The sequence below is a fragment of the Pundamilia nyererei genome, unplaced genomic scaffold (genome assembly GCF_000239375.1).
Source record: "Pundamilia nyererei isolate P.nyererei 1_Seehausen unplaced genomic scaffold, PunNye1.0 scaffold00049, whole genome shotgun sequence".
Classification (NCBI taxonomy): Eukaryota; Metazoa; Chordata; class Actinopteri; order Cichliformes; family Cichlidae; genus Pundamilia; species Pundamilia nyererei.
This window is the reverse complement of record NW_005187450.1, coordinates 2137866-2149008: the sequence shown is the minus strand read 5'-3', so window position 1 is coordinate 2149008 and position 11143 is coordinate 2137866. Positions and strand designations below refer to the sequence as shown.

Sequence of the window (11143 nt, the reverse complement as noted above, 5' to 3'; positions counted from 1 at the left end):
ATGCAGTACAGCTACAGCTGCTTGGATATTCACCTACTGCAGACGTGTGCGAACATTACTTATACATTTAACAGTAGTGTTATTAATCAATCAGGTTCATATTTCATCAGTATGTATTGGGGAAGTTTTGAAAATGAGGATGTTTTTGGACTGAGGTTTGCAATATGCGTCATGTATGTGAGAACTCTGATGGTCAAGAAGAGTCTTAGTTCATTGGCTCTGGGTGGAGGATGGTCCAAATACTCTGACATGTTTCCGTTCTGTCTTCAAAATGGACCAAGTCTCCACTGATCTGCTTGGCATATTTTTTTCTGTCATTCTGCTTTGGTAGAACAACAACTGTCTGCTGCACGATGTGCATGCTAGAGTTCAGAAAATGTGTTGAACCTTTAATGGCAGTGGAACATTTACATTTTCAATGAACATGTTCCTCTTTGATGATATATGCAAATTAAAAAGTTTTTCCTCTCCAGTGACTTGATGAGAGTCAATTATTTTTACTCTTTCTGTCATTTTGTTTCAGCTTTTGTGATGAAATGTCAATCCTGCTCACACACGAGCACCTTAACCCTCATTTAACACCTCAGATCTTCAGACCTCATTTTTTTTGTTTCAGGTCTTCCCACTGATGCTTGCACTGACTTCCTGTGGACAGAGTCAAACTGAGGGGATCGAACAAACTAATGATTCGTGCTACAATTTATGCCCAGCTGGTAAGATATACATAGGATTATTATTGACAATTATTGTCCTTTGTGAAGTCATTGTGGAAATATCATATTAACTCGTTACCTTTCTCTTTCTCTCTGTCTTTCCCAGGATATCATAAAGTTGGTGATTGTGATGATCAAGTTAAAAAGTACAAATGCAAGAAATGTGAGCATGGCACATTCACGGAGGTAGAAAACTTCGTAGAGAAATGTCGTAGGTGTGACTCATGTCATCGTAAGTATCCTGCTCATTTTCAGTTTGCTGCTACACATACTGTCAGCTTGTGTGATAAAGTTTAAGGAGCGTTCAAGTACAAATTAGACTAGAATAAAGCAGATGGATATTTTCTGGTTATTTCAATATATAAAACATGTGAAGATGACACCTTCACTGGAAAACCACAGAGAGAAACGTGGACTAAAATAAAACAGTAAACTGGTATTTTCTGTTTATTTGGTCATATAAAAGACAATGCTATTCTTCGCTGCATCTAAGATCTCTTTTAATGATGAGCAAATTATAATGATCTAATATTTCTGTTAAACCAGTTTGATGGAGTGGAATGAAATAAATATTTAGTGTGGGAAATCCTAATATAATAGTAACTGTATGTTACTAATAACATCAGTGCCAGTTTGAGTATTCACTTTGCATGGAGACTTGCACTGTAACAACAACACGTGAATTTGTGTGCGTACCAGTTTGAGCGTGCCGTTAACATATTGATTCCTTCTGTTTACATTTCAACTGAGTTTCACATAAAATATTGAAGCAGAACTTGGAAAAATCATTTCATGTGCTAATTGATGAAAAGAATGTGACAGTAGAAAACAACATGTGGTCCCATGGCCTTATCGGGACTGCGTTTTTCAGTTATTTGGACTGAGATGGAAACACTGTATTTTGCTTTTCCCCCAGATGATGAGGTGGTAATAGAGCCCTGCACCTTTAACAGGAGCACGGTGTGTGGCTGCATGGAGCGATACTACAATTCAGGATCTTATTCACGGCAATGTTCAAAATGTTCCTGCCCGCACTGCCCACGTAAGTAACCTCAAAGGATTTTAAAGCATTAGACTGATATTCACTGCAGCCAAACGGATTCATTTTCTAATATAATAACAATCTCACTTTAAATTCCTACATTCACAGTTACTCTTATGTTCCTTTCAGGGAATGCTGACTACTACACGAAGTGCCCACACCCCCTGAGGTAGAAGACTTTACAATGTAACAGAAAATAAACAAAAAAACATAGACAGTGTGCTTAAATTTTGTTCGCGACAGACTGACAAGAACACAGAACTGCAAATGAAAGCGCCAATGATATAAAATACATATACTTACACTGTGGTGATAGCTTACGCTGTATTGTATGTGAATACAGTTTACAGGTATGCACCAAAATTGCAGTGTTTGTTCAGTGATGTTTGTTCATTTAATGTGTATCAACTTCTGGTGACGTTTAGAGGGCCACTAACTTACTCTAGATAAATGGCAACTATTTGTCAGTGCTAACTAAAATGTGATCTACCATATGTTTGTGGTTGAGTTAAACATGGCCTGATTTCAGCAGGGGACGCGTTGTCTTTTTGTTAGAATGGAGGAAACATGGTTACAAATTTCTCTCCCCCTCCCATATTTCCTGTGGTTTGACTGAGGCCTTGACTACCTGTGCTAAATAACATGCCTGCAGATGACAAAAGTCCTGATAATAGGCAGGTTAGAGTTGCTTTTCAAGCACTGTTTTCCAGTTTTTTCCAGTTTTACACATTTGTATTAAAGAATAGACAGATCCCCTGGACATCCACCTTTACATTTCTATAACCATTTCTTCTGATCACTGTACCATAATGTCTTTTTTAAGGATACAAATTGAGTCACAAGATGTCTCTTATTATGTGGGACCGTCCTTTGTCCCCGATGTCCCACATATTGATTGACTCTGCAGGATTTGCATTTGCACTGAGTGAAAGTGCAAGTGCAAAGGATTTGCAAAAGTCTGGCTTTCACTAAGCTTGTGTGAAAAACGGAGGAAAGGCTTTTTAATATTTTTCAATTTCTAATGCTACTCCCATCAGGGAAAGACACCACCAAAAAGTCACAAGGCATCTGACTTTTAGTGGAAAAGACTGAAACAACCACAAAGAAAATAAAGGGAAGTTTATTTCACTTTGCGTTTTTGCCTCTTTGGATATAATTATGCTTCAGGTTCGTACTAGGAAAAATATAGCATGAAGTGACAATTAGTTGACAATGATAGAATTGTCAGCTAAAAAACCCCCACTTAAAAATCAATGTTCATCCCTACTACTGAAATGCAAACAGACAGAACAAATAACATAAAGAGAAATATGGGATCATATAAGGAGTACATGATAAGAACATAGCTTCGTCTTCCCTTTATCCTTACATTTACTTGTAAAAGTTGGAAAAGTTACTTTTAAATGTCATTAATTTGGCCTCTACATAATAAACTAAAATCTGGTAACCTGTCATTGGTAATGAAAATTTCTGACTACCTCAAAACATTGCTAACATGTCCCCACGGAGTCACACACAAAAATTATTGCTTTCCTCAAACTGGGGTCTGATCATCCTAGTTGCAAAATGTTTGAATGTTTTTCCAATGCTGCTAGAAAACGTCAACCTTCAATGGAAAAATCTTTGATTAGTTTTTTTTAGTCTCTCTATAAGTCACTGCAAGCAAGCACACAGAGGAGAACTTAAACTAACAGACTGACTTTTGCAGATATATTCATTTGAATTATGCAGTCTGAATCTGGACCTCAGATTAATGTTGGAATGCATTTTTACACACGACAGGAGAAATAACTGTCTGTGTTGGTGCTTCATTAGCTTTTAATGTCAGGATAAATATGTGTTGTCAGATGATTTCTATACTGTTTTTTTATGTTATAGGCTAACGAATACTATAGCTTCGACAAATCCATCTACAACTCCAGTTGTGTCTCCAACCACAGTGGCAAACAAAAGTAAGTGAATCTTTAATTATGTATGTCATTTTGTCTGACTGACTTCTTCTGAAGGTTAGGAGAGCCAGCAAAAACAATGAGCCCTAAGCATTCAAGTAGATCTTTAGGAAAAGGAGATTTGAAAACAAGATGTGATTCTGTGGGTTTGCTTTTCAAGCTTTTTGGTCCACACATCCCCAAAAATATTGCTGAGATAAAGCAGCTCTATTTAGAAGAATGTTTTTCCATTCTTCTAAATAGAGCTGCTTTATTCCTCCTGACCGTACTTCAGATTTGATCTGCAACTACTTAAAAAACACAACTGAGGCTCTCGGAGCCAGATTACTAAATGCACCAGCACCAAGAATAATAAATAATAAAGTTTAAAATTGTATTTTTCTTAAAGTATGTTAATGCAAATGCATTGTGTTGTCTATCCGTGTATACCAGAAGATTACATCACATTATATAACCCACTAATGTTGAGAAGTAATTCCAAACTTGCTTCTTTTTTTTTAATCGTACGACAGGATTGATGTCTACAACTTCAACTCCCTCTCCAAACAAAGCTCTTGTTTCAACATCCAAGGCTTTCACGAATCTATCAGATCCTCATATAACAGAAATTCCACGTAACTGTTAGTGCTCATTTTATATTTTAACAACACATTTGATACATTAACTTACTGCCCTTGGTTTTTTAGTTTAGTTTTATAACGTATCACACTTGCTATGACATTTAGCAGGTTTAGCAGCCTCTGATTGTTATCCAATTTACATGGAAGATAAAGACATAATATGCTTATGTCAGAACTTATTGATGTGGAGTGTGTCTTTGTGTCCACAGCGGGGAATGCAGGAATTTTTCTTGCGATTCTCGTGATTAGCTTTGTGTTGCTCTCATGGTTCCTGCTGATCTGCACCATGAAGATATTCAAACACAAAGACAGTTTTTGCTGGAGGAGGAGGAAAGAGGCTGAAGTCTCCAAGAACGGTAATCTGCAGTAAATAAATCCAATAAAGTACCTGTGCGTTGTATTTAAGTACACATTTGAAGTGTTTGCATTTCATATGAGATTTGTGTAACTTTATCTTCTTTAAAACGTAATGGCACAAATTTGACCCTTAAGGTTACCGTAAATGTTACTTTTGTTACTTTTGTCAGTCCTTTTTTTCTATTGCCTAATTGTATTTTGTTCAGTGCAGGGTTTTACTAGTTTTCAAGTGCTTTGAATTGAACAATCACTTTTATTCATCAGAGTATTTCTACAACTACCACTGAGCATTAACATACAGTACACAGAGTAAACAGTACAGGCACTTAGCGGTTCGGTAGATATTGATTCATGTAGTTTTCATATGGCTAATATCAAAGTTATGTAAAGTACTACATGTAAAGTACTAATATGTAAAGTACTACACTTTACATTACTTGACCTCTGGGAAGTTAAGATACTATGACACATCGCAACCAAGGACAAATTTTCTCATTTTACTCCTCACAATGTGAAATGTACTGTCCAGTTGTGCATTAAATAGAAGAATATCCATATTTTGTTCTGTTTTAAAAATGTGCCTTAGTGACTGAACATGTCTTGACTAACAGACAGGAAACTCAATGATAATATCTCCTTTCCTTTTTAACAGAACAACCCAGTCATCAAGGCAGTAACCCGACCACACTGGTTTGTGCTCAGTTTCATGCACTTCGTTTTCTTTAAAGATAGCAATCTAGGCAGGAACACTTACTGTAGGTGCACAGTGAGAATTTCTTGTACATAGTTCATCAAGATAATTAGCTCATTAGCTTATAATTAGCACACAAGAAAGGCAGAAAGTTTTGGTCATCCCTGTCATGCACTTCAAAGTTTGTACTCATGCTGTCTTGTTTGTTCTTTCAAGACGCTTACATTCTCTGAGGAAACTCCCATGTTGACTCTCAATCAGAGTCCAGCCATGTCAGAACATCCAACCCACATCAACACTCTCGTGCCAGTCAATGGCCAGATAGGTAAGACTATCGGAGTATTTGATCTCTTGCTAACATGCACGACATGCAAAATACTGGACTTTGTAAATTATGTGTTGATGATTTCTAATTAAAAAAACAAAACAAAAACACCCCCTGCAGAATTCTCGGAAAAGTTTATTTTAGTCTCAAAAGTCATTTCCTCATTCCCAATGTAAGGAGTGATTAAAATATTCCTTACTTTTAATAGGAGTTCAGTGAAGAAGGATAAAAAACCTCAAATTCGAGAACAGCCAACAATCAAACAGTCTGCATTTCTTTTTCTGTCATTCGGTATTAAATATTCACAGACGAAATCCTTCTCTGCCCTTCAGCACAGGCTTCCATTGTATTGCACTTTAGGGTAAATGTAACCATTTATGGTTTAAGACATAACTGGCAATATAAAACTGATAAATGTGACTTTATCTGCAACATTTTAGCAGGAAATAATTTCTTCTGCTACTACTTCTACTACTACGATCCCAGAAAATACTAGTTTTGTTACTAGAATCATGGGATTATCAGCTAAGAAGAACACCACATACCAAATGAAACTCAGTGGTGTTATAGATATTTTTACACATGAAGTGCAAAGGAAGCTTTTGCCATATTTTCAGAGACAATATGACTCATAAAAGGATAAACAACTTTCAACTTTTATTCATTTCTGTATATATTATATCCTTTAAGTAGGCAGGAAAAAAACATCTCTCTCTTTCCCTATATACATATAGATATAGATATATAGAGAGAGATATATTGATATAGATTTAGATAGATGGATAGAAGATTAGGGTCATTGCATCACGTCCTTCAGGACAAGTCAAAATGAGTTCTATACAGTACACACTATAAGGCTGAGTTATCTTTTGGTCACTTAGGAGTTTAAAACAGGCCAATCAGCACAAGCTGGGTAAATAATGTAGTTGCTTAAGAATTTGCTTCTACACCACAGTGTGATTTTTTTTATTTCTGTGGTGAGCAGTAGAGATGGTGCATGCTGCTGCACTGAATTACTTAAGAAATGTGTTAATTTAGAGAGGAGGTGAAACCTATTGTTCGTAGCGCTTCAACTTTCTCCCCTCATTTAAATGACTGTGGACTTCATCCGAAGTGAGACTTAGGTATTGAATGCTGGAGGGTGTGATGGGCTTGGCTGTAAATGTTTGAGATAAGTGATGTGAAAACTGCGAGAAAAGTTGTAGAAGAGGAAGTGTTCAGCATTGAGTTTTCCAGTAAAGTTATTAGCATTTATGATCAGTGACACATGTTTTTATGACGCACATAAATAGGTGGTAGACAGTAGGTCATAGCCAGAAAAAGTGGCATTTGGCATACTTTTTTTTTTTTTCAATTTCATTGTTTCACAATTTAACAAATGCTTTCAGATAAAGTGTGATCCAAGCAGATTACCTTCAAAACATAATGATACCACGATTATAGTGTATGATGAATAAAACCAGGGGAAATTTCTCAGTTGTTTTACAATGAATGAAAAAGACATACACTTTAAAAAACTAAAAATATCAAATATCATCAACGTTAAACGAGAAATATTTCTAAAGCTTTAAGGAGAATAGCTACCCCTTCAAATACCTGCTTGTCTGCTTGTGTTGTTAAAAGGAAGCGCTATTTTGCTACTGCTAAATTGTTTAATTGAATTATATTAGTAAAATTAAAAAATGTTGCTGTTGCAGTTTCTTCCATCTGATAGAAGCGCGGTATACTATCTATAAGTGCTGTTGTTTTTACTTTTTCATCTCTTCTTGTTCACCATAGTGTTTATCAGAACCACATCTGTGGAGGTGGAAACTAGGAAATACAGCGTTCTTACTCTTTCGCATCAGTCAGCAATGTGACATTAAGTCAAATGGCAAGTCAGATAGTGAACACATGTGCCTGTTAACTGTGTCATATGGTAAACTCCTGATATTCAATGTAAGCCTTTCAAGCCTGTAGGTGTGCTTTAAATACAACTGCAGTTATTAGTGAGGTCATGTTGTTGTTGGCATTCACGGCTAAGATCAAAACCTGTTTTTAGTTTTGTGCTGTTTGAACTGGGGTGAGGATTATGCTCTGTTCTCCTCTTCATAAGCTTGAGATGGGACTTTTATTCGCGTTGTGTATTCTGTATCATTACGTCTCTTGACTGTTGTTGTCCTGTTATTACAAAGTGAGAAAGCTTTTCCACTTAGCAGACCAGTGCTGATATAATGTGGTCAAATTTCTCTGTATATCTTCTGAATTACTTAATTAGTAATTACTTAATTAATTAATTCGTTTTTCAGAGTATACCATAATGCTGGTTGGAGGTTAAAACGTGGGTTGTATTCAGTGGTTGAGAGGAGGCGGCAGAAAACACTCAGGATAGTCAAAAACTCACAACCACACTGGTACTGGGAATTCCACAGTGGTGTCCTTTAATTGACACACACATCACCTACCTTACAAGGCCCGGTTGAACAGCTGCTGCCTTGTCATACATGAAACACAGTGTTCCTACAACCTGTGACATTACTTTGAATTAGGAAGGTAAATATATGAGGTCCGTGTCAGTCCATACGTCCATGCGCAAGCACGTTTCTCCCACACTCTACAGAGAGCAGTGACGCATACTTGTGACATCACTAAACATTAACTTAAATTGTCTTAAAGAGACACCACACAATTGTGACTGTTACAAGGTGTACACTGAATCATTAAAAAAAGCTTTCTATTAGAGTCAGTATATACAAATCATCAGTTAAAGTCTTGAATTATGCCTAATTTCTTTATATACTTGCTTCCAAGGAGCCAGACTTTTAAAGCAGTCTTGACCAGTAGTTCTTCAGGCTTTCTGAAGGTCTTTCAAAGTTCTGTCTTTGGCCATTGGCTGCTTTTTCACTCATTCTCACTCTGATCATTTTCCGACGATTTTTTTTGGTTTGTTTATTTTGCCACTTCACACTGACCTATGACTCACTCAAGCATAAAAAAGACACCTCACTCAAGGAATGAATCAGTGTTGTGTTAACACATTAGAGATAAAAAAAAAACGTAGCAAAATTTTTTTTGTTTTTTTTCAGTTGTTGTCCACGCAGCTTAACACGCTGTTAGTGCAATAAAGGCATACTGGATAGAAAAACACGTAGTAGAAGGCTATCGGTCGTGGATCGGCTTTCCTAGAGCCTGAACATCAAAGTTATTGAAGCAGTGACAGAGAACGGAATGAAAAGCAGCCAATGAAAAGCTTTGAATGTGCTCCAAGAAGCCTGGGGAACTATTCCCAAAGACTAGTTAAGGAAAGTGCTGTAAAGCATACCTAAGAGAGTTCAGGCTGTGTTAGATAATATAGGTGGTCACACAAAATCTTGACTTTCAAGCTCATTAGAACAAATTAACTCTGTTTTGCCCTTATTTAATGCATTTCTGTGGATATTTGCACCTCTTTGCTATTTTCTTTGCAAAATATTGAGCCATGATGGATGGCTCAAGACATTTGCACAGTACGGCACACTGTAACAATGCTGATCTTAAACATTAAATAAAAAACATTAAAAAAAAACACTTGCTGTTATCACTGCTTATCATTTCACATTAGTTTCTCTAATCGTGGAAATGGATGACGACAGTGACTCACAGATATCCTAACAGGGTGGTCACAAACAGGAAGCTCTTAGAAGCAGCAAAATTGACTTGTTTGAGACAGGAGGTGAACTGCTGCGCAAATGCTCTATTTCACATAAATACAGATTATTTTAACCTCAGACTAACGCAAAACAAGCAGCTCAGTGCCCTGTGTCCTCTGACTGTTAATTATTCTCTCCTTCCAGTTGCCAGACGAAATGACCACGCAGATCGCTGGCCGGCCATCGTCCTCTACGCGATCATCAAGGAGGTGCCCTTGCAAAGGTGGAAGGAGTTCTTGCGTCTGCTTAAGGTGACTGACCAGCAGATGGCACGAGTCGAGATGGAGACTGGTTTCAGTCTCGGCTCCATGGAGAAGCAGTACCAGATGCTGAGGCTGTGGAGCCAGCACTCTTCCTCCAAACTCAGTGATATTTTCTCAGCCTTACACTACATGGAATTATCCGGCTGTGCACAGATGCTCCAGGAAAGCCTGGAACAGCTGCAGTGGACGCCTGACCAGAGACAGGCACTCACAGCCATTTGAATGGAGCAGTGTGGGACAACTGAGGCTGTACCTGGCGGCACAAGTGTAATGCTATCTATAACATGACTGGAAACATAAATTATTCAGCCATGGACGCTGGTGTGAAAGATTAGACACTCGCTGGAAAGGACATTACGATCTGTAGCCATATAGTACAACCCTAGAAACCTGGAACAATGTCGTAAATATCCCGTACTGAGTAATGCAGACGTAGATTAAAGCCAAATAAAAACATCTGATAAACTGGAATGTAAAAAAAGTGGACCCTTATTTCATGTTAAGACAGAAACCTAAAATGTTGAATGTAAACAGATGAAATAATGGATTCGTAGCAGTGCAAAATGCAGTTTCGAACATCAGGTTACTTCCTCAAGAGCATCATTAGCATTTTTAGGAACCACATAACACCTCTTAACACACTCATAATATTCTTGTAGCCTACAGTAGGTGGAGACAGTAAATAAATAAAAAAAATATTGAGGGAAGTCCCCTTCCCTTAACTAATGGCTGCTGCCAAAAGTTGTTTAGAACAATGTAACCTCCAGTTTTTTGTGTGGTGCCTCTTAAATGCCAACAATGGAGGCTGCGGTTTTTACAGCAGTACTGCAATGTACATGTATAATTGGGAGGTGTTTGTGCTTAAAGGGTAACCAAGGAAGTTGCACTTCCTTAGTGTAGTGTACGTGATTGTTTTACCTCCACAAGTCTGTGCTTGAGATTTCTCTGTTTTTTTCCCCTTTTGACTTGTCAAAGGACAGACTTTTTCAGTCTGAATCTTTAAACTGTGCGTGTGCGTGATCACTCCGTGCACATCTGGGATGTTTGTGCAGCACAGCTGCAGACGTCTCCCTCGTTTAGTATAACAACTCAGCCACTGATTGTTATTGTGCACTCTCGCAAAGGAAGAAAACTGAAATCCCCAAAGGACGTCAGTTTTTCAGTTTCCTGCAACTAAATGGTGTCAGTGTTCAGCATGCTGGGTTTTTCCTCACCACACATATTCCATTTGAACGGATGGTTCTCACTTGTGGTGTTTGGGTATCTCACTTTGAGAGGTTTTTTTGTGTGTCTATGTGTGTGTGTCATTATACTTCATTGACAGTAAAGGTCTTGGATTTTCCCATTTAAGATGTTTATTTAAGAAAGTTTTAATGGGAATGTAGGCCACTTTCCCTGAGATATAAATATTTGTATATGTTTTACAGGTTAAAGTATAATTGTTTTTTTTATTTATGATCCATTTGTATGAATATTTGTGTGGTGCAGAATAAACTGAAAGTGAAAATCGTAATG

General features: G+C 37.4%; 2 protein-coding genes across 2 annotated transcripts in view; both read left to right on the top strand.

Annotated features, from left to right (window-relative positions):
* The window catches only part of LOC102206086 (tumor necrosis factor receptor superfamily member 23-like), a 6182-nt gene extending 1488 nt beyond the window's left edge, over positions 1–4694 (top strand). The window contains exons 2-8 of the mRNA XM_005733065.1: positions 617–713; positions 820–945; positions 1630–1755; positions 1885–1924; positions 3634–3707; positions 4217–4324; positions 4534–4694. Coding sequence (XP_005733122.1) covers positions 617–713; positions 820–945; positions 1630–1755; positions 1885–1924; positions 3634–3707; positions 4217–4324; positions 4534–4694 — 732 coding nt within the window. The remainder of the gene's footprint in view (positions 1–616; positions 714–819; positions 946–1629; positions 1756–1884; positions 1925–3633; positions 3708–4216; positions 4325–4533) is intronic.
* Positions 4695–5157: 463 nt separating this feature from the next.
* LOC102204508 (tumor necrosis factor receptor superfamily member 25) lies at positions 5158–11143 on the top strand. The gene is made up of 3 exons (XM_005732967.1): positions 5158–5371; positions 5589–5697; positions 9510–11143. The coding sequence occupies exons 2-3, from the start codon at positions 5616–5618 to the stop codon at positions 9848–9850; spliced, it is 423 nt and encodes a 140-aa protein (XP_005733024.1). The 5' UTR covers positions 5158–5371; positions 5589–5615; the 3' UTR covers positions 9851–11143.